The sequence below is a fragment of the Peromyscus leucopus genome, chromosome 8b (genome assembly GCF_004664715.2).
Source record: "Peromyscus leucopus breed LL Stock chromosome 8b, UCI_PerLeu_2.1, whole genome shotgun sequence".
In the NCBI taxonomy this organism is placed as follows: domain Eukaryota; kingdom Metazoa; phylum Chordata; class Mammalia; order Rodentia; family Cricetidae; genus Peromyscus; species Peromyscus leucopus.
This window is the reverse complement of record NC_051086.1, coordinates 52531240-52552715: the sequence shown is the minus strand read 5'-3', so window position 1 is coordinate 52552715 and position 21476 is coordinate 52531240. Positions and strand designations below refer to the sequence as shown.

The window sequence follows — 21476 nt, the reverse complement described above, 5'->3', positions numbered from 1 at the left end:
AAACCCTGTCTCAAAAAACCGAAAAAAAAAAAAATTACAGTTACAATATTTAGTCTATTTATGATATCTAGTCTATTTGTATTTGGCAAAATTAAAGAAGATATCCTATCTACCTTATATTTGTGAGTCTAATGTTTCATATCTAACTTATCTTTTATCGTAACTAAAGAAAATTATAACTATCTAGTCTTCAAATACTTCAAAGACCTACAGAATATGGCATTTAAAATGTTTTAAAAAATTTAGACTTTTCTGGACAATGAGACATGTCTGCTCCTGGCAGCACCGATTTACCTCAGAGAGGAGGATGGGCATCAAAGACACTCTATATGGAGTTTATCTTCTTCTTGACAAAAATAGCCATTTGGGCAAGAAACTGTTCTTGCCTGGACTGTTTGATCGACTGGACATGCAGGACCCATAGGAAGGTGACCACTGAACTTTGCTTGGCAAAATGGACCTTCAGGTTCCTGCTTCTCAGAGGAAACTGCCAGACATTCTACAGGACACAGAGAAAAATGACTGAGAGACTCTAGGCCTGTGGACTGAAGACAGATGTCCAACTTTACAGAGGAACTTTGGATGACTGTCCAGGCTGCCAGCTGTCTCTGTCTACTCTTGCAAGACTCCCAAAAGCTGCTTGAGTGCATCTCCCTTTTCTCAGGTAATAGTATATTTTTCCTTCTGGGGTCTTTGATGTACTTGAAGACTAGATAGTTATAATTTTCTTTGTTATGATAAAAGATAAGTTAGATATGAAACCTTAGACTCACAAATATAAAAGAGATAGAATATCTTCTTTAATTTTGCCAAATACAAATAGACTAGATATTATAAATAGACTGAATATTGTAACTGTAGTTCTTGCTTGATAATTGTTTTGTTATATGTAATTTTACTATGTGAAAGTTAAAAACCTTCTTTTTTGAAAAAAAGAAAAGAAAATGGGAAGTGTTGTGGGATGTTCTCTATGCTGTGGATGTGTTGCTCTGATTGGTCAATAAATAAAGTGCTGATTGGCCAGTAGCCAGGCAGGAAGTATAGGCGGGACAAAGAGAGAGGAGAATTCTGGGAGGAGGAAGGCTGAGACAGAGAGATGCTGCCAGCAGCCCCAGTGAGAAGCAGATGTAAGATACCGGTAAGCCATGAGCCACATTGCAACTTATAGATTAATAGAAATGGGTTAATTTAAGAGATAAGAACAGTTAGCAAGAAGCCTGCCACGGCCATACAGTTGTTAAGTAATGTAAGTCTCTGTGTGTTTACTTGGTTGAGACTGAGTGGCTCTGGGATTGGCAGGTGAGAGAGATTTGTCCTGACTGTGGGCCAGGCAGGACCAGGAAAACTCCAGCTACACCCCTGTCTCTGCCTCCAGGGTGCTGGGATTAAAGGCGTGCGCCACCATGCCCAGCATAACTTTCTTTTTAATCTATAGTTGTTAATTTTTAAATTTATTTTATGTGTATGGGTATTTACCTGCATGGATATCTGTGAATCACCTACATGCCTGGTACCTACAGAGGCCAAAAGAATGTGTTGGATCCCTGGGTCCTAGAGTTACAGATGGTTGTGAGCGACCATATGAGTGATGGGAATGGAAACCAGGGCCTCTGGAAAAGCAGCCAATGCTCTCAACCACTGAGTCATCTCTCTACTGCTGCCCACACCCCCCACTTTTTTCTTTTCTTTTTTTCTTTTTTGAGACAGTACTATGTAGCCTTGGCTGGCCTAGAACTTGCAATGTAGAGCAGGCTGACTTCAAACTCACAGAGATCCACCTGCCTCTGCCTGCCAAGTGATGAGATTAAATGAATGTCCAACTATGTCCAGCTACAAATATTTATTGCTTTTTTTCACTATTTTCCTCCTTCCTTCTTTCAAACATTTGGTGTGTGTGTGTGTGTATGTGTGTGTGTGTGTGTGTGTGTGTGTGTATAACAAGTGCCTGTGCACACGTGTGCATATGTGCGTATGTGGAGGCCAGAAGACAACTTTCGGGAGTCAGTTTTCTCCTTCCATCCTGTGGGTCCTGTGGCATAAACTCAAGTCCTCAGGCTGGCAGCAGATGCTCTTACCCACTGAGCCGTCTGTACCCCCACTGTTGAGAAGAGTCTTTCTGTGTAGCCCAGACTAGCTTTGAACTCCTGATCCTGCTGTCTCAGTCTCGCCCGTGCTCAGGTTATTGGCGGATTTCTTCTTAGTAGCCATTAAAACACAGAGAGAGACAATACCTCCTTGTGAGAGCAGCATCGTAAGATGTGGGAAAGCTAAGGGAGGCGTTCATATCAGTCACTGGGCATTCTGCCTGTGCCGTCCCAGTCTCCATGCCCAGCAGCTCCATGAAAGAAGCGTTATGTTCCCCCTTTGACAGACAAAGTCACTGGAGCACAAAGGTGAAGTGTGTCTCCCAAGGTCAGTCAGCAAGATATCTGGATTCCACACCTCAGCTTTAGCCCTGGTAGAAGATGCTGCTTGAGCGAGCAAGGAGAACTGTTTCCAGAGCTCAGGTTGGCCTAGGCAGCCTCCCCCTTTGGGAGGAATGCTTGGAGGAGCCACACTGGCCGACAGGGGAGGAGGAGAGGTGAGATGCTCTCTCACAGATTTGGGGGGGGGTAGTCATGTTGCGTAGGGACTCTGTCCTCCACCTCATTTGACTTCAGAGGGGCCGCACGGTCAGCGGCCCCATCTCCTGCCCCCCTTCTTCCCCCGGAGCAACCTTTAACCCTCCGCCACCCCGGGCAAGGCTGCCTACCCCCACCCGTTCTCCTCAGATCGTCTGAGCCACGGAGTGTTCAGCTGCCGACTATGGAGAACCGAGACTCTGTGGCCTGCCTGCACCGATGGCTCCTTCAGCTGCTGCTGCTGCTGTCCCCACCTCACACCCGCCAGGGACAGGCCCTGGGACTCATTGTCCTCGCCGAGGTACGGAACGGGAACGGGACGGGGTTCTCACCCCTGTGTGTTGAAATGAGCTGCATTTCGGTTGTCTTTCCCCCTTCTCTCCTCCTCCGACCGTGTAGCTGTGCCTGTCTCTGAAATGTCTTGGGTCAGCTTATTTTCTTTTTCTGACAGAGTGCCCAGGACCCTCCAGCTAGGTACCTCAGCAATGGCCCAGGACAGGAGCCCGTCTCTGTGATGACCATTGACCTCACCAAAATCAGCAAGTATGAGTCACTTGGCCTCTTTTTTTAAAACTTATTTCTATTTTTGTGTGCATTGATGTTTGGCCTGCATGTATATCTGTGGAAGGGAGTCAGGTCCCCTGGAACTGGAGTTACAGACAGTTGTGAGCTGCCATGTGGGTGCTAGGAATTGAACCCTGGTCCTCTGGAAGAGCAGCCAGTGCTCTTAACTGCTGAGCCATCTCTCCAGGCCCTGAACTTGGCCTCTTGACCCAGCCTTCTGACCTCCTCTTCCCTGCTGTGTTATCTCCCTAAGTTCCTTTCCCCCTCCACCCCTCAACCCCCACACCCCATATACAGTCTCCCCTGTGTCCTTCCAGACCCCATTCCTCCTTTGAGTTCCGAACCTTGGATCCAGAGGGAGTGATTTTTTGTGGGGACACCAACACCGAAGATGATTGGTTCATGCTGGGACTTCGAGATGGCCAGCTTGAAATCCAGCTGTACAACCTCTGGGCTCGGCTCACAGTAGGCTTTGGCCCTCAGCTGAATGATGGGAGATGGCACCAGGTAAGAGGACTCTGCCTCTGTGGGGAGAGGTCACCTTGATCTGATGAGGAAGGAGAACAGGAGCATCCCTTCGCCATGGTCCTCACTTCTTAGCAAGACACAGTCCCGGTGACGGAGCTATTCTTGTCTCTGTTTCATCAGATGGAAATCCCAAGGCTGAGTCAGTATGTAAGTGGCACAGTCTGAGTGAGCCAAGGATGTGCCTACAAGGGCATCTTCTTTCAGCTGGACTCTGAAGAAAGCGGAGGCGGCAGGCTCAGGGCCCTCTGCTTCAGCTTTCTTCTGCTTCTGACCATCTCCTGCAGGTGGAGCTGAAGATGAATGGGGATTCACTGCTGCTGTGGGTGGATGGGAAGGACATCTTGTGCCTGAGACAGGTCTCTAGATCCCTGGCTGACAGTTCCCGGACCACCATGAGGATCGCTCTAGGGGGACTCCTCCTCCCTGCCTCCAGTCTTCGGCTCCCGGTAGGTAACGACATCCTAGGGCCAAGCTATGGAAACCTACATTCAGATTCTAGGGAGCGGGAGGTGGAGTAGCGCTACATGGAGAAAGCTAAGCCTTCACGTTTCTGAGGGAATGTGCTTGGGGTCAGGATTCAGATACCCTGGTTCCACCGTCCCAACGTTTCCCTCCGCTCCACTCCCACTCACTTCAGCTGGCACCTGCCCTGGATGGCTGTATACGTCGAGATACTTGGCTGGGCCACCAGGCCCAGCTCTCACCCTCTGCCCCTACTAGCCTCGGAAACTGTGATGTTGTGGACTTGCAACCTGGACTGTTTTTCCCTGCAGGGACCCATGCAGAATTCAGTCTCCAAGGTAGACTTTTGAAAATCTCTTTCCCCTCCATGTCCAGTTCTGCCTCTCTTTGTCTCTCTTTAACACTGTACCCATCTCTCCATAAAATCTAAGGCCTCAGGAGACTCATTTCTCCCCCTAGACATTCCCCAGCCTCACACAGACCCCTGGAGCTTTTCCCTGGAGCTGGGATTAAAGCTGGCGGAAGGCTCAGGATGCCTCCTTGCTCTTGGGACAGGAACAAATTCTTCTTGGCTTACCCTTCACCTCCAAGATCAAGTAAAGGAAGAGGGTGGGATGCTGGCTATAGTTAGTGGATTCTGGGACAAATGAGGCAAAGGGGGCTTTTAATAGTAGAAAGGCTTAAATGGTGGAGAGTCAGAGACATCACAGAACGCAAACAGCTTTTACCTAGACTGCTTGTTTATTTGGGGCTGGGGCTGGTTTCATAGAAAATCAAAGCGTGAAATCGCATGGACGTATAGCGCAGAGGCTGAATTAAAACAGATAAGAGAGCAACAGAGTGTAGCTGGGCCTCCTTCTTTGCTCTCTCAATGCCTGTCTCTGCCCCGTCCACTGCAGAAGGTGGTGCTGTCTTCTGGAGTGGAGCCAAACTTAGCTTTACCCTTGGACATGGGGCTCCCTCTTCAGCTGAAGCTGGATGTTTTCAAAGTGGTCCTGAGCCAAGGGCCAACGATGGAGGTCCTTGCTGTGTCCCTGTCGGGACTGGACTCCCTCCGGAGACTCTGGTCCCACCCTCAGGGCCATCTCTCTCTTGGGGCTTTACCAGGTAAGAGGATGCTGTTTAAGTATATTAGCTCCAGGGCGAGCAAACATATTCTGAGGGAAGGAGACCTCAGCGAGAGAAGAAAGGGGTGACTGGGGGGCGTTGCTCAGGCATGGAGTGCAAACCTAACATGCACCCGGGCCCTGGTTTTATAACTAGAAAGTAAAACTGGAATAAAAATGGGGAGTTAGGCACGGGATAGATATATGTACAGTCAACACTGGGGAGGGTCAGGCAGGAAGAGCGCACGTTCTAAGAAGCCTGGGCTTCATAGCAAGACTTGGTCCTAAAAAAAAAAAAAAGTCTTTAAAAAGGGAGAGGAAATGGTTGTGGAAATTCAGGTAGTGGAGCAAGAGCTACTCGGTCTGAGCCACCCTGATGCTCTGATGCCACCTCTCTGCCCCCTTCCTCCAGGAGACAATTCTTCTGCTTTCTTTTGCTTGAGTGGTCTTTGGATACAAGGACAGAGACTAGACATAGACCGGGCCCTGAACAGAAGCCAGAACATCTGGACTCACAGCTGCCCTCGGAGCCCAAGCAATGTCACTCACACTTCCCACTAAACCCCCTTTGTGAAGGAGGCATGGTGGTACATGCCTGTAAACCCAGGACAGGTGGAGTTGGGAGAATCAGGACCTCCATGTCATCCCTGGCTACATAACATGTTTGAGACCAGCCTGGGCTATGGGCAACCCTGTTGTTAAAAATAAAGAGGAACTTTGAATGCAACTCACTCATTTATTCAGCAAATATTTACTGTGCTCTGGCAGTGGACCAGGCAGTGTGGCAAGCGAGCATTGAGATGTATTGAAGGACAAAAACAACCATGCTTCCTTTCGATGCTCATGGGCCCTTAGGAGAGGCGGGTCTGCTTTGAATGTCAGCAAACAGAAGGACAGTTGGAAATTCTGTGTCCTGCAGGAGTGCACATAGAGAGTGCAGAGACTGAGGCTTTAACATAGTCTGAAAGGCAGAAAGAGAGCGCTTTCCCAAGGATGTGGTGACTTAGGCTGAGCCCCAGCAACAGGAACCATGGACACACACACACACACACACACACACACACACACACACACACACACACACACACACACACACACACACACACACACACACACACACCACTTTCTGGAAGCCCGGAGCCTGACCTCTTTCCCAACATCCACATTCTGAGACTCCAGCTTCCCTTCGTCTCTCATGTCAGCCTGGGTCATCCTGATCTTTGGCATGGCCACTGCTGTTCAGGGAAGGGGCAGCAGGGGGCGCAGGAGTGCTGCAGAGAGAAGGGGCAGACGTTCTGGGAAAGCCAGGGAAGAGCTTGGAGAGGAAAGCTTTCCTTGCCCCGGGAGGCCCTGGGTTCTGTCCCCAACACTGTGGAAAAAGGAGAGGAAAAGAAGAGGCCGAGGGGCCAAGCACCCACTCTCCCAGCCTGGTCTTTGCTGCTGCCCCAGAGCAGTCAGTCTGTTGCCATTAAACAAAGACTAGTTTGTCCTGGTTCCAACTGGAAAGAGAAGGCAGATTCAGGAAAATTTCTGACATCAAAGCATTTAGCGAGGGACAGGGATGCCATTCCCTTGGTGGAATGCTTGCCTGGCACGCAGGAACCCCGGGGTGGGATGTGCAGCCTTGTGCACAGTGGTGGTGCCTGTGATCCCACCGCTCAGGAGGCGGGCAGGACCTCCAGAGGTTCCCGTTACTTCTCTATCTGATGAGGTGGAGGCCAGCCTGGACTAGGAGACCTGCCAGGTCTGTTTGATTTTGTGGTGCTAGGGATGGAATCAGGGTCTGTGCATGCTAGGCAAACACTCTACCGCTAAAATACATCTCCAGTCTGAGAGCCTGTCTAGAAATAAAAACAGTATATTTATGGAGCCTCTGGAGAACACTGGTGACCCTCACTCTCTGTGGGGACCCTTCATGCCCAAGCCGCCAGATCCATGTTTCAACTCTTTTCAAAATCCTTGCATCCTAGCTGTCAAGGAGTCCTCAGGAGGCTCCAGCCCTCAGGTCTGTCTGTCAGTCTCACTGTGCAGCCCTGGCTGGCCTGGAACTTACTGTGTAGACCATGCTGACTTCACTCAAACTCACAGAGATTCTTCTGACTCAGACACTCTGTTGTGTGTGTACCACCATGTCCTGCTTTACTCAAGAATTTTTTAAAGATTTATTTATTTATGTATATGAGTGCTCTATCTGCATGTATGACTTTTGTTTGTTTGTTTTTTGTTTTGTTTTGTTTTTCGAGACAGAGTTTCTCTGTGTAGCTTTGCACCTTTCCTGGATCTCGCTCTGTAGACCAGGCTGGCCTGGAACTCACAGAGATCCACCTGCCTCTGCCTCCCGAGTGCTGGGATTAAAGGCGTGCGCCGCCAGCACTGCCCGGCTGCATGTATGACTTCACGCCAGAAGAGGGCATCAGATTCTACTACAGATGGTTGTGAGCCAACATGTGGTTGCTGGGAATTGAACTCAGGATGTCTGGAAGAGCAGCCAGTGCTCTTAACCTCTGAGCCACTCAAGAACTTTTTTTTTTTTTTTTTTTGGTTTTTCGAGACAGGGTTTCTTTGTGTAGTTCTGGAGCCTGTAAACCAGGCTGGCCTTGAACTCACAGAGATCCTCCTGCCTCTGCCTCCTGAGTGCTGGGATTAAAGGCGAGCACCGCCACCTGGCCCACCCAAGAACTTTGAAACCATCCCTAGTGAGAATCCCAAGTTTCCAGTCTCCCAACTTATTTCTTCTCTTCTCTTTTTTAATAAGGAGAAAAGAAATAGTTATTTACTTATTTATTTTTGTTTTTTGAAACAGGGTCTCATTAAGTAGGTAGCTCTGGATGGTCTGGAACTCAACTACGTAGAGTGAGCTGGCCTCAGACTCACAGAGATCCTCCTGTCTCTGCTTCCCAAGTGTTGGGACTAATAACGTGTGCCACATGTCCAGCTTAGAGACAGTCTACTGAAAAAAGAGAAGAAAGTCTCCCAGGAGTGAGAGTGGGCTAGGGAATGAGTTCGGTAGGACTGATACTCAAAAGCCTCTTTTTTTTCCCCTTAAAAATATATATATTTTTTAAGGGCAAGTGTGGTGGCACACGCCTTTAGGTACTTAGGAAGCAGAGGCAGGGGAATCTCTGTGAGTTTGAGGCTAGCCTGGTCTACATAGTGAATTCCAGGATAGCCAGGGCTATGTAGAACAATCCTGTCGCAAAAAAAAAAAAAAAAAAAAAAAAATTGAAATGTTATGTGTATGTGTGTGTGCTTAAGTGTGTGTATGTACACCGCATGCATGCAGGTGCCTGAGGAAGCCAGAAGAGAGAGAGGGTGTGATATTCTCTGCAGCTACAAGTACTACAAGAATAGACAGTTGAGAGACAGCTGGCAAGGGTGCTGAGACCCAAACCCGGGTGCTCCTCAAGGGCAGCCAGTGCTCTCTCTCACTGAGCCATCTCTCCAGACCCTGTTTTTGCTTCCCTCTTTCTTTCTTTCTCTCCCTTCCTTCCTTTTTTTTTTTTTTTTTTTTTTTTTTTTTAGGAAGGATCTCGAGTATTCCAGACTGGCTTCAAACTTGATATGTAGTCAAGGAAGACCTCGAACTCTGCTCCTCCTGTCTCTACCTCTTGAGTGCTGTAACTGAAACAAGTGTGGGTTACTAGGCTAGTTTTATGGGGTACTGGAGAGGAATCCAGGGTTTCATGCATAGTAGAGAAACACTCGACCAATCACAGGCTATGTCCTCAGCCCCAGCCACCCAGTAACCCAAGCAGTAGGATCTCACTCCTGGACCTCCTTGATGACTCCAGAGCAAGGGGTCTCAGGGAAGCCTCTGCGGTGGAAGGCACAAACCACAAATCCAGCCTTGTATCCTTCCCATTCTGTTCCTGTAGATTGTCTTCCATCCAGCCAGCAGTGTTTACAGAAGAATCTTCCGCATGCCAGGGAGTCCAAATTCAATTCTGATCCCTGGTGTATGTTCAAGGTCAACTTTGACCCCCTGGGCATGTTCATTCAACTATTATACACTGTGTGTCTACCTCTGTTCTGGACTCTGAGGCAACGTCGGTGGAAAGGACACACTCAGTCCCTGCTGCTGTGGATGTCACAGCGTGGTGGGAGGGGAACAGTTAACCCATTACGCGAACAAATAATGTCAGGCAACAGTGAGTGGCTCATCCCTGTGATCTCAGTACTTGGGAGGTTCAGGTAAGAGGATTAAGGTAAGGACAGACAGCCTGGGCTACAGAGACCCTACCTAAAAACTCAAAACAAAAGACAGGTCGGCAGCTCAATCTGTGATCCCAGTACTTGGGGGTGGGTGGGAACAGAAGGAAAAAGGACTTCACGGGTCATCCTTAGTTATACAGACCGAAGGCTAACCTGGTTTATCTGAAACCCTATCTCAAAAGAAGTTAAGAGTATTTGCTGTTCTTCCAGAGGATTGGGATCCATTTAACACCCACATGATGGCTCACAACTGTCTGTAACTCCAGTTCCAAAGGATCCAACACCCTCTTCTGGCCTCTTTGGGCACTGCACACACTTGGTGCACAGACAGGTGCAGGCAAAACACCCATATACAAATAAAAAAAAAAAAAAAAATCAGGCCCAGTGTGCTGCGCTCGCCTTTAACCCCAGCACTCGGGAGGCAGAGGCAAGAGGCTCTCTGTGAGTTCAAGGACAGCCTGGGCTTCATAGTGAGTTCCAAGCTAGCCTGGGCTTCATAAGTGAGACCCTGTCTCAAACAAAACAAAAACTAATAAAATAGCTCTCCAGACAGCGTCATTTGAATGGTAGCTATAAAGGGAGTAAAGACCAAGACAGAGCAGGGGAAGAAGAAAGGACGTTGTGGCGTGGGTCGTCAGGTGGTCAGGAAAGGCCTCTGGGGCAATGTCACTGGAATAAAGAGAAGTCACCCAGTGGAGGCCTCAGGTGTGAGCCGGCAGGGAGTTGATTGAAGAGTCTGTGTACATGTGGGCATCCATCAAGGAGGGCTGTGTTCTGGGTGGTAACTTCCTGACTTTATGTGCTCAGAATGTCTCAGGGGCTAGTTTTTCTCCTCTGCCTCCACCCTGTCCTCTCCAGGACACTATGCCCCCAACCTTTCTTCTCCAGCCTGCCCTAGATTCCAGGATTCCTGATCGCCGTCCAAAGCTGTCTACACTCTTTCATTAAGACTGACTTTGCTTTGACACAGACTTTGCCAAGCCCCCACCAAGGGCATCTACTGTGCCTGCTCACCATCCCTTGCCTTCTCCAACACCCACCCCACTCCAGAAAAAAGGAACTTTCCAGATTTGGCAGCACACCCTGAAGCCTCAAGGCCTGGCCTACCCCACTCACCACCCTGTCCCCTGCTTCTCTTTCCTTTCCTCCCTCCCTCCCTCCCTCCCTCCCTCCCCCCCCTTGCCTGCCCCTGTCCTCTCTCTCTCTTTCTTCCACCTAACATTTACTGGCTGATGACAGGATGCCAAGCACTGGGTTAGGTCATGGACAGGAATTCTAAGGATGGAGAAGGCTTGATAATGTCCCCGGAACCCTGGGTGTTGAGAGGTACATATGTAAAATGTTACTGAAAACAAACAAAACTACAACTTATTTTTGAGACTGTGTTTCTCATCGCCCAAGCTGCCTTCAAACTCTGTAGCTGATCTATGTAGCTGATCCGCAGATGTTCTACACTCTTCATGGACTGTGCAGCAGCACCAAGCCACTGAAGTCTAACAAACGCTAGATGGCCACCCGAAGGCTACTGGCTCACCACCCTGCCCATGTTCTTTTCCTTTCTCAACCTCCCTCCTTACCCTTACACTTGCCATGCCCGCTGTCCTCTCTCATTTCTGTTCTTTCACTACTTTATGCTCATACCTTGCCACACTGGGTAGTCTCGCTTCTGGGAGATGATAATTCCCAGTTTATGTTGCTACCTACCATGAGACTGCATCGAATCTTCATCTTGCTATGTGATGTCTTGAGTGCTCGGATGCCGGCACAACCAATTCACCTTCGGCACAGCATACTCTACCAACTGAATTACATTGCCAGGCTGTCATATGCTTCATTTATGTTTTTACTTTTTTCCCTTCCAGGGAGGGTTTCGCCATGTAGTTCTGTCTGGCCTGGACTCACCATATAGACCACCATACCCCACTTTTATCTGGGACAATGGATATGCTGAGAGAATATTCTAACATTGAGCTACATTCCCAGCTCCTAGTAGGGATATCTAAAAGGAAAAAACAAACAAACAAACCAAGCACCAGGTATGATGGGCAGCCAGGTCTACAGATCGAGTTCCAGGACTGCCAGGGCTACACCTAGAAACCCTGTCTGGAAAAACCCAAATAAATAAATAAATAAATAAATAAATAAATAAATAAATAAATAAATAAATAAATGGAGAAAAACAAAATCCCAAAATCGTTGTCAGCTATGAGGTACCAGGGAATCTAGATATTAATTTCATCAGGGAATATCAAAGGGATGATCTATTAGATGTATGAAGTTGAATAAATGATATTAACTCTTAGTCCTCACCAATATTTTTTTAGACGAGATTTGACTCTGTAACTCTGGCTGGCCTAGAACTCACTAGGTAGACCCGGCCGATCTCTAACTCACAGAAGTCTGCTTCACTCTGTCTCTAGGAGTGCTCCAAAGATTTGATAGAATCATGTAGGTAAAAATATCTACTACAGTGCTTGGCATATGAAAAGTGCTCAAAATGTGTGTTATATATATATATATATATATATATATATATATATATATATATTTTTTTTTTTTTTTTTGTTGTTGTTGTTGTTGTTAACGTCACATTTAGTTTTTTGGTGAGTAAATCTGAGGCTGCTGAATCTAGAGAACCGGGAAGGGCATGTTGCGCGGTTGAGCCTTGGGCAGGAAAGAAGGTAGGTTGTGGAGGCTCCTTGGGTCATGTGATGAAAGGCCCAGTGTGTCCTGCTGAGAGTCTGGGCTCCATCTGGTCAGTGCAGGAACATTTGTGTTTTATCTTACTGTTTTGTTTTGTTTTAACTGTGATAAAATACAAGCAACATAAAAATCACCACCCTAACCATTGTCAAGGTTCATTTCAGTAGCATAAAGGACATTTACATGCTGCACAAACATCACCACTATCCATCCACAGAATTTTTTTTTTTTTTTTTTTTTTTTTTTTTTTTTTTTTTGAGTTTTAAGGACAGATCTTAGTACCTCACGTGTGCAAGGTAAGTGCTCTCTACCACGGGCTGTACTGGAGGATTGCTTTCAGCTTGCAAAAACTGAGCTTTCCCAGTCTCGGTCTTTGCAAAGAGTCACCTTGTTTAACTCATTCATCTAAGTCCTGGAATTAGGGCTGGATGGCTCAGCGGGTACCAAGCATGACTACTGAGTTTCATTCTTAGAGCTTACATAAAAAATGGGTGGAGAGAACTGACTCCCACAAGTTGTACTCTGGCTTCTACACACACACAGACAGACACACACACACACACACACACACACACCACACACACACACACACACACACACACACACACACACGCAGACACACACACACACACACCACACACACACACACACGCAGACACACACACACACACACCACACACACACACACACACGCAGACACACACACACACAGACACACACGTAAATAATAGGAAAAAAGGTTAGCTCCTGACTTACGCGCATATGAAGGGGTCTAGGCCTTTGTGGACTGGCTCTGGCTCTGGGCCAGTGAGGAGCAGCCGCCGCCCAGGCCCCTAACCCCGCCTTCCTTTCTGGAGATCCTGGATGGAAGCAGGTTCCAGAAGAGGACCTTTCCCTCCTCTGGTTCCTCCTTCGCTTGGGCTCGAACCCAGGGCTCTGTACATAGAGGCAAGCGCAGCACCACTGAGCTATAGGCCCAGTCTTAAGGTTAAAGGGTTGCTAATGTCCCCCAGGTCCACCCCGGACTTTTCTGGATCTTCCCTTTCTCAGCTTGTCTCCCTTTGTGTACCGTCAGGTATTTGGTACAGACCTCGCCCCTCCCCCATCTACCCACGCCTTACCTCCAGAAGACTAAGAAAGGGAGGACAGGCATCTCACTCAGACCTATCTCTAGTGCCCAGAAGGCATTCACTCTTTCTTTTCTAAGAAAGTGAGCCTGGTGCTCAGGGTCGAGACTCAGTCGAGGAGCTGGAGGCCACCACACGCTGTATTTGCCATGTTGTGTGTGTGTGTGTCCCTGTCCGATTTAATGCTTTCTCCTAGTGGCGAGGAGAACAAGCTGCTGTCCTGGGTTTCTTGCAGAAGAAGCCATTGCATATTTAAGCTGAATTCAGCAGCCAGCATTATCTTGCTAAGACAAAGGCCTACTCTCAAAAAGTGTAGAGTCCAGGGTTGGGGAGCTGGTTAGCTCAGTGGTAGAGTATTTGCCTACTCTGTTTGGGGCCAGGGTTTCAATCCTCAGCACTGGGGTGGGGGGAGGGGACGTTTACAATGTAGTTGCATAGACAGAGCACACAAGCAAGTTCATGATCGTTTGCTCAGGAGGGAGTTTCGGGTGCCGCCCGGGCTCCTTGCCTTCTCCCCACTGTGTGCTCTTCCTCTCTCTCTGTCTGTCTGTCCGTCTGTCTGTCTCTCTCTCTCTCTCTCTCTCTCTCTCTCTCTCTCTCTCTCTCGTTTCCGTCTTCCTTGAGAGCCTTGTTCAAGTCAGTCACCACTCTCCCCTGGAATACTATGCTGTCTTCTAGCTGGCCTTGCACACACACATACACACACACACACACACACACACACACACACGCACAATTGTGGATGCGAGGGTAATATATATAATAGAATATTTTATTTATTCTTTGAGAACTTTTCCACATATACTATGTATTTTAATAACAGCTACTCACACCTTCTCCTCCAGCTCTCCCAGGATGACCCCCCCACACACACATACACATTGACTGTGTTTTTGAGACAAGGTTTCTCTCTGCAGCCCAGGTTGGCCTCAGACGTTATCTTTGTGCCTTGGGTTTGGATTACCAGGATGGACTAGCATAGTTGGCTCTTTTTTCTGAGTTAGGGTCTAGTTGTGTTGTCCCAACTGACCTTGAGCTCCTGGCCCCAATCAATCCGTTTACCCCAGTTTCCCAATAGCTGAATCCAGGTTGTCACCATGCCTGATAGGTTTATTGAATTTAGTCATGTCATTCCACAGTTTAAAATGCTAGAATTACTTCCATGATACTTGGATTAAACTTGAAATTACAGTCCGACACAGTCACACACACACCTGTAATTTCAGCATGCAGAAGGCAGAGAAAGGAGGATCAGGAGTTCAAGGCTAACCTGAGCTGGATATGATCGTGTACACCTGCAATCCCAGTATTCAGGAGGCGAAGCAAGAGGCGAGGAAGGAGTTCAAATTTATCTTGGCTATTCCAGACCAGCCTGGGGAAAACGAGACTCTGTCTCAAGATCAAAACAAAACCAAAACCATCACCACCAACAGCACTAACAAATCATAGTGACTTTTTCTTTGTTTGTTTGTTTGGTTTTTGAGACAGGGTTTCTCTGTGTAGTCCTGGAACTCACTTTGTAGACCAGGCTGGCTTCGAACTCAGAGATTCACCTGCCTCTACCTCCTGAGTGCTGGGATTAAAGGCTTGCATCACCACCACCGCCGTCTTGGCAGGGCCTATTTTTATAAATTTGGGGAGGCACAGGCAGGAGGATCTCTTCAAGACCAGCCCAATGTACAGAGCCAGTTGAAGAAAAGAATCAACCCTGCAAGTTATCCTCTGACCTCCGCGAGTGGGCTGTGGCATTCCTGCCACAGAAAGAAGTGCAGATAATGGAATTTAAGTATAAGCTGCAACTTCAGTCTAAGTGACTTGACTTGTTCGGCTTCCGTAATGATTTGCCCAAATAGGCAAATGTGGAGGGGAGATCAGACCAGGGTGGGATGCTGGGGGGACTAATAGCTGCAGAGCTAAGTCGTAGGGTAGTTCTGGAGGCTCAGGACAGGGTGAGGCTCAGGCTCAGAGCATGCTGTGGTGGCTTCTATCCCTCCCCGTGTGTTCTAGTTTCTCGGCCCTTCCTTGGTGTCTGGCGCTCTTCTTTATTCCTCTCACATTCTGTCCTCTGTTCCGGAGGCTTTCGAAGTAACTCTATCTTAGTCTCCTTTAAAATTCCCTGCCCGGTGCCCCCACTTTTGAGTACGTATCAGCTTGTCTTTCTGTTTGAGCCTCTGAGTGTGATCTTTTCCTCTATTCCACCCAGACACCCCCTCTGTCCTCTTGTCCCACCTTGTTTCGGGACAGTCCCTGGGGTCAGGGGTAAGAAAGACCCCTCTGGGACCAAAAGACGCCTCAGGGGGCGGGTCCAATCCCTCTCTTATTTACATATGTATGAGGTCTCCCGGGCGAGCATCGAAGAGGCGGGGTTCCTGGGGAGTGGGTGGGAAGGGGGCGGACACCCTCAGAGTCACAGAGTATAAAGACCGTGCGCAGGGACCGCGCTCCCCGCACTGCTGAGGAGCGGAGCCTCCGCCTGGGGCTCCTCGTTTTTTGCCTGTTTCCCCGCAACTACCCGTCCCCACCCCAGCTCCCATTGGCTGGGCCAACTGTGGTGTGGCTGTCGCCGTTCGTCGGAGGAGCCTTAATCGGCCACCTGCCGCGTTCCACAGCTTCCTTGCATCTCGGATTTCGGGGCGGCATCTTTTCCCTCCCCCATCTTTCCCTGCTTCTTTGCACCCCGCTTTTTCTGCGTTCCGCCAGGGTTTTGTAGCTGTCTGTGTTTTTGCACCCCTTTTTTTTTTTGCTTTGCTTCTAGGCGGTGTGTAGGGTGAAGCTGTCTTGGCATCCCTTTCCCCTGGTTATCTTTCCCTGTTTAGATAGCCCCCCTTTCTATCGCAGTCGGGGGGGCCTAGCCGCGGCGCACCTCCGCTACGCTGCCAGCAGACCACAGCGAGTGGCTGTGCACCCCGGAATTTGCAGCAGCTGCAATATCTGAGCGGAGTCTCCCTCGCCTCGCTCCCCGCGCATTTGGGTGCGTGGAGGGCTTCAGCGTGCGACGCCCCCGCTTCTCCGCAGCCCCCCGCAGCGCGCCGGGACTCGCCCCGTGCCGCCAAGATGGTCATCCAGAAAGAGAAGAAGAGCTGCGGGCAGGTGGTTGAGGAGTGGAAGGAGTTCGTGTGGAACCCGCGGACGCACCAGTTCATGGGGCGCACCGGGACCAGCTGGGGTACGCGGGGCTGGCGCGGGAAAGGTGGTGGCTGACGGCCCGGCGACGCCTTTGGGGCGCAGGGTCCCGCGGGCGTCGCCCCAGCTCCCCTGCCGGGTCCCTGGCGTCCAGCCCCCACGGCCGGGCTTTGGACCGGGAGGGGCCCGAGTCAGCGGTCTAATCTCTCTGGCTGGCCGCTGCGGAGGCGGAGAAAGTAGGTCACTGCCGCCTGCCCGCCCCCCGCGGAGCCCCCTCGGGCGGGGGGTCGCGGGTTCTGCGCGCGTGTCCGCGCTGCGGCGCTCCCGCTCCGGCTCAGGCCCTGCCGGTTGCACACGGTCTTCGGCCCCCCTCCCCGAAGAGTGCCCTAACTCTCTCCCTCTGGCTTTCACTAGCTAGCCAACCGCGTCTATTTTTAGCTCTCACCCACCCCCTTGGACCCTGGGAACATTCATGAGGGGGCGGATCTGGCAGGAGGGTCTGGGGAGGGGGGGGCGTTCTTAACAGCGGAAGTTGTTTGTCTATATTCCACCATTGGGCGTTTGGAGCCTTCCGTGGCTGCTTTGTGGGTCGGGGGCTGCCAGGAGGGATGACACTCTTTCTGGCTAGATGTTTTCAGATGTCAGAGGCGGAAGGAGAAATGGTCAACGGTGCAGAGATGGATCCATCCTCAGACTGGGTGTTTCCATGGGACTCTGATGCCTTGGGGGAGCTGTCTACCCTTACCTTAGGGGTGTGCAAGGACTTTTATGTAGCTAGGGTCTGCTGATGGGCACGGGTGAGGTGAGGGTGATGCTCTTGCCAAAGACAGTGCCGAGCTGGATAATTAAAGCACAAGGGATCCTGTGTGACATAATGTACAATAGATCCACATTGATTGGACACAATTTCATCAGACCACCCACCTAGGACTTAGGGGGCTGTGAAAGGAGATCAATGCAGCCCTTTTCCGCAAGGAACCAGAGACCCTCTGGGATGTCAAGGATCAATGAATCAATGCTTGGGACAATCAGAAGACTCCACAGAGGAACTGTGTCTTCTGAGGTGGAAAGACTGATAGCTCAGGGTGCTTGGAACAGCATGTCCTTCTCACACGAGGCCTAGGAGAGGAGTCATTGAGATAAGATGTCCAGGGAAGGCTTCTAGTCTTCTCCTTCCAGGGAAGGAGTCTGTCTTCTCCTTGACTCTGACCAGGATGAGTCTTTGTAGCTGGGCCAGTGTTAGCCCCATTTCAGGAGCTGCTTCCACAGGGTGTGTGTGTGTGTGTGTGTGTGTGATCTTGCTATTTGAGTCCTAGGAGCCTGGTCTGAGGTGGTAAGAACTTGGCTGAGAACAGTGGCCTCACCAGCTCCCAGTACTAACATAGCTCTAAGCATGAGTCCCAGGTTCCCGCAGGAACAGCTGTGCCTTTCCAGGACCGTGAGCAGGTTGAGAAGTTGGGAATGTAATTAGGGGCAGAACGACAGTGGCCTATTCTTGGAATTGTCACAACAGCTACAGTTTAGGTCTCTTGTGGCCTCCAAAAGGTCGGACTTGACTGCGCCCCAGGAGGAGGCTGGGAGTCAGGGCTGGAACTGGGCTCTGCCTGTTTGCTGCTTGTTTCCTTTGGCTCCCAGGGGAAGGCCCTAAGATAGCCTGTCGCTCCTTGGCTATCCCAGGCACAGCTTGAGAGGAAAGAAGGATGGGTGGGGGTGGTGGGCTAGGTGAGGTCCTAAAGGGGGCGTGGGACCTGCTGACTCTCGTTCCTCCATCCTAGCCTTCATCCTCCTCTTCTACCTCGTCTTCTATGGCTTCCTCACGGCCATGTTCACCCTCACCATGTGGGTGATGCTGCAGACTGTCTCTGAACACACTCCCAAGTACCAGGATCGACTGGCCACACCAGGTGAGCGGAGAGGTTCCCCTACCGGCCACGCGAACGACTGTGTCTTCGAGCCCTCCTGAGGGAACATAGTTCTTCCCAGGAGTTTGACGGGAAGTTCTTGAACCCGGCCTTCCTTCCCATGCTCTGCCCCCGGGGGCAGTTGTGTGACCTGGAGGACTGGCAAATGCCACAGGAGATTGCCCTCCCAGGAAGGCAGTCTCACATCCTTACCCCATGCCTCACCCTGGTGTTCTTCACGTCGGTTTTCTTTCCTTGATGTGTTCCTCGTATATGAACCCCCCCACCTTTGTTCATGCTGACTCCAGGCTTGATGATTCGCCCCAAGACTGAGAACCTCGACGTCATTGTCAACATCAGTGATGCCGAGAGCTGGGAGCAGCATGTCCAGAAGCTCAACAAGTTCTTAGAGCGTGAGTGTGGGGGCTAGTCTAGGACCTAGAGGAGGGGCTGGGGACCCTAAAAGTGGAACATCAGGCCCCTGACTCTCTCTTTCTCCCTCCCACCTCCTAGCTTACAACGACTCCATCCAAGCTCAAAAGAACGACGTCTGCCGCCCTGGTCGATATTATGAGCAGCCAGATAATGGGGTTCTCAACTATCCAAAGCGTGCCTGCCAGTTCAACCGGACTCAGCTGGGCAATTGCTCTGGCATTGGGGACCCTACCCACTATGGTTACAGCACTGGACAGCCCTGTGTCTTCATCAAAATGAACCGGGTACCCATGACCTTGGCCGCTAGGGAGAATGAACGAGGGAGCTGGGGCCACCATCTGTTAACTAATGTGTCCTTTCACTGGGGTTAATGGGCATTAAAGAGATTTTTGGTTGTTCGTCCAGAGTAAGAGGTGGGGCTGCTGGAAGCTGAGTTCAGGCGCTGGAAGGCTGGGGACCGAGATAGGGCAACGTCTAACCCCACCCTCCTTCCTTTCTTCAGGTCATCAACTTTTATGCAGGGGCAAATCAGAGTATGAACGTGACCTGTGTTGGGAAGGTGAGTGTGTGGGCCTCCCGGCCTGCTGACCTGTTTGTGCTTCATGGTTTCTGAGTGCCTCACCCAGACCTCACCATCTGTTTTGCTTTCAGAGACCCCAACACTATAGGGACAAGGGGGTAAGAGCGGGCTTACGCAGCTGTAGTTCTAAGGGACTCTTAGCCCTGTTGCTTCTCTCTAGGATACAGAAGCCTGCTCTCCTGGAGACAGACCCACCCCCCTCCTGCACCAAAGCCCTGGCCTCTGGCTCCTTCCCTATCTACCTTCTCTTTTATCTCAGCCGTCTGTGTTCCTGCCATCTTGCCTTGTTTCCCAGTTCCCCTTAGATGTCTGGTAGCTGCTGATCACTTAGCATCATTTGCTACAGCTAAGTTGTCCTTGGAACCCTGTACCCGTTCCTGTCCTCTCTAGAAATTTGCTGCCCCCCCCCCCCTTCTTCCTACTGAGTCCTTACTGTTTATCTGTTCTTTCTTGGCTCTGCTCCAGAGACCGATTCCCAAGGATGGGGTAAGAACTCGGGGTTGACAGCGGAGTTGAAGCCTCCACTGTGTTAGCGCCCTTAGGCAATCCCGTCTGATCGGAGACAGGCCGCCCCTTCCTGTAGACACGCAGATAAGAACATGGGTGCACAAACACACCACACACACACACACACACACACACACACACACACACACACACACCTGCAGAGCAGATGCACAGCTCAAGGAAAACAAATTTGAGAGGAATAATTTGGGGTGAAGGAGGTGCAAGGGAAGTCTTGTGAGCTCTTCCAGGTGCCTGCTGATCCTGACATCCTCTCTCCTTAACCTTCCTGCACCCCCACAGAGAGATGAAGATGCCGAGAATCTTGGCCACTTCGTCATGTTCCCCGCCAATGGCAACATTGACCTCATGTACTTTCCCTACTATGGCAAAAAATTCCATGTAAGTCCCAGGGATGGCGGCTCCTGAAGGGAAAAACGGGGGTCTTGGGAAAGAGGCCACGGCACCAGAGGCTTAAGTCCTCGTCTTCTTCTGACCTAGGTGAACTATACACAGCCCTTGGTGGCTGTGAAGTTCCTGAATGTGACCCCCAACGTGGAGGTGAACGTAGAATGCCGCATTAACGCTGCCAACATCGCCACAGATGATGAGAGAGACAAGTTCGCTGGCCGCGTGGCCTTCAAACTTCGAATCAACAAAACCTGAGGCTCCCCCTCCCCCCACTTTCCTGTGGATGCTTCTGGAATGTCCTTGACCCTGCCTGATCCCTCCCTCACCCACCCCAAAGGTATTTTTTATAACAGAGCTATGACTTGTCTGCGCCTCACATCCCTGTAAAGCTTCAACTTCTCAACCCAGCCTGATGTCCACACCATTTCCAACATCTTCCAACCTTAGCTTAGCCAGAGACAGATAGATGGGCTATCAGGATGGCCGCAGAGGACTGAGGAGTTTTCTAGTCGGGAGCTGGAGCTGTTACTCAGTGATAGAGGACGTGCCTGGCATGCCCAAGGGCCTCAGCTCTGCTGGACTCTTTCTAGTTTGAGTTTATGAGTGAGATGTCCCCAGCTCCTGCCTCAGTTTCTACTCCCATCCCCTGAGAGCTATAGAAAATGGCCATGAATCCACCCACCTATATTCTCACCCCTTCCCCTCCCCTCCACATACCTCTCCCCCTCCCCTCCACAGACCCCTCTCCCTCACCTCCACAGGCCCCCCCTACCCTCCACATACCCCTCTCCCTCACCTCCACAGAGCCCTCTCCCTCACCTCCACAGGCCCCCCCTCCCCTCACAGGCCCCTCCTCCTCACCTCCACAGACCCCTCTCCCTCACCTCCACAGGCCCCCCCTCCCCTCCACATACCCCTCTCCCTCACCTCACAGGCCCCTCCTCCTCCCCTCCACAGACCCCTCTCCCTCACCTCACAGACCCCTCCCCTGGCCACGGTCAGCCCTTTGCTTCCCAGAGATGAATGTTCTTCCACCGTTACTGGGCTCCTCTCTTCCTTTTATCTCTTCACACTTCTGTCACTGTAGCCAGTATCTTGGTGGCTTTGACCTCTGCTTCCTCCAGCAGGTCTCTCTCCTCTCCCCTCCCCGTCCCCTCTGAGAAGAGCCATTTGTAACTGAGTACTGAGTAGGTTCTGTG

The 21476-nt window shown here is 50.4% G+C and overlaps 2 protein-coding genes across 4 annotated transcripts; both read left to right on the top strand.

The window, feature by feature from the left end:
* The first annotated feature begins 1098 nt into the window (after nt 1–1098).
* Nucleotides 1099–6007, top strand: Shbg (sex hormone binding globulin). 3 transcript variants are annotated; one of them, XM_037201209.1, is made up of 11 exons: nt 1099–1138; nt 2372–2581; nt 2772–2922; nt 3073–3164; nt 3503–3692; nt 3786–3860; nt 3998–4159; nt 4351–4513; nt 4635–4771; nt 5075–5282; nt 5694–6007. In XM_037201209.1, exons 2-11 carry the CDS (start codon nt 2466–2468, stop codon nt 5840–5842), a joined length of 1443 nt encoding a protein of 480 aa, XP_037057104.1. In that variant the 5' UTR covers nt 1099–1138; nt 2372–2465; the 3' UTR covers nt 5843–6007. The 3 variants fall into 3 exon arrangements, with proteins under 3 accessions (XP_037057104.1, XP_028725392.1, XP_028725391.1); XM_028869559.2 differs by lacking the exon at nt 3786–3860; XM_028869558.2 differs by lacking the exon at nt 1099–1138 and having other exon boundaries at nt 2201–2581.
* Nucleotides 6008–16150: 10143 nt separating this feature from the next.
* Atp1b2 (ATPase Na+/K+ transporting subunit beta 2) lies at nt 16151–21030 on the top strand. Its single transcript, XM_028869450.2, has 7 exons — nt 16151–16489; nt 18222–18350; nt 18656–18760; nt 18861–19066; nt 19285–19341; nt 20170–20268; nt 20368–21030. The coding sequence occupies exons 1-7, from the start codon at nt 16378–16380 to the stop codon at nt 20530–20532; spliced, it is 873 nt and encodes a 290-aa protein (XP_028725283.1). The 5' UTR covers nt 16151–16377; the 3' UTR covers nt 20533–21030.
* Nucleotides 21031–21476: the final 446 nt, after the last annotated feature.

Coding starts and splice junctions, on each gene's coding strand:
- Shbg (XM_037201209.1), top strand. CDS start 2,466: ATGCTGCTTGAGCGAGCAAGGAGAACTGTTTCCAGAGCTCAGGTTGGC. Junction 3,693..3,785: donor ATGATGGGAGATGGCACCAG/GTAAGAGGACTC, acceptor CTCACTTCTTAG/CAAGACACAGTCCCGGTGAC. Junction 5,283..5,693: donor CTCTCTTGGGGCTTTACCAG/GTAAGAGGATGC, acceptor CCCTTCCTCCAG/GAGACAATTCTTCTGCTTTC.
- Atp1b2 (XM_028869450.2), top strand. CDS start 16,378: ATGGTCATCCAGAAAGAGAAGAAGAGCTGCGGGCAGGTGGTTGAGGAG. Junction 19,067..19,284: donor TCTTCATCAAAATGAACCGG/GTACCCATGACC, acceptor TCCTTTCTTCAG/GTCATCAACTTTTATGCAGG. Junction 19,342..20,169: donor ACGTGACCTGTGTTGGGAAG/GTGAGTGTGTGG, acceptor GCACCCCCACAG/AGAGATGAAGATGCCGAGAA.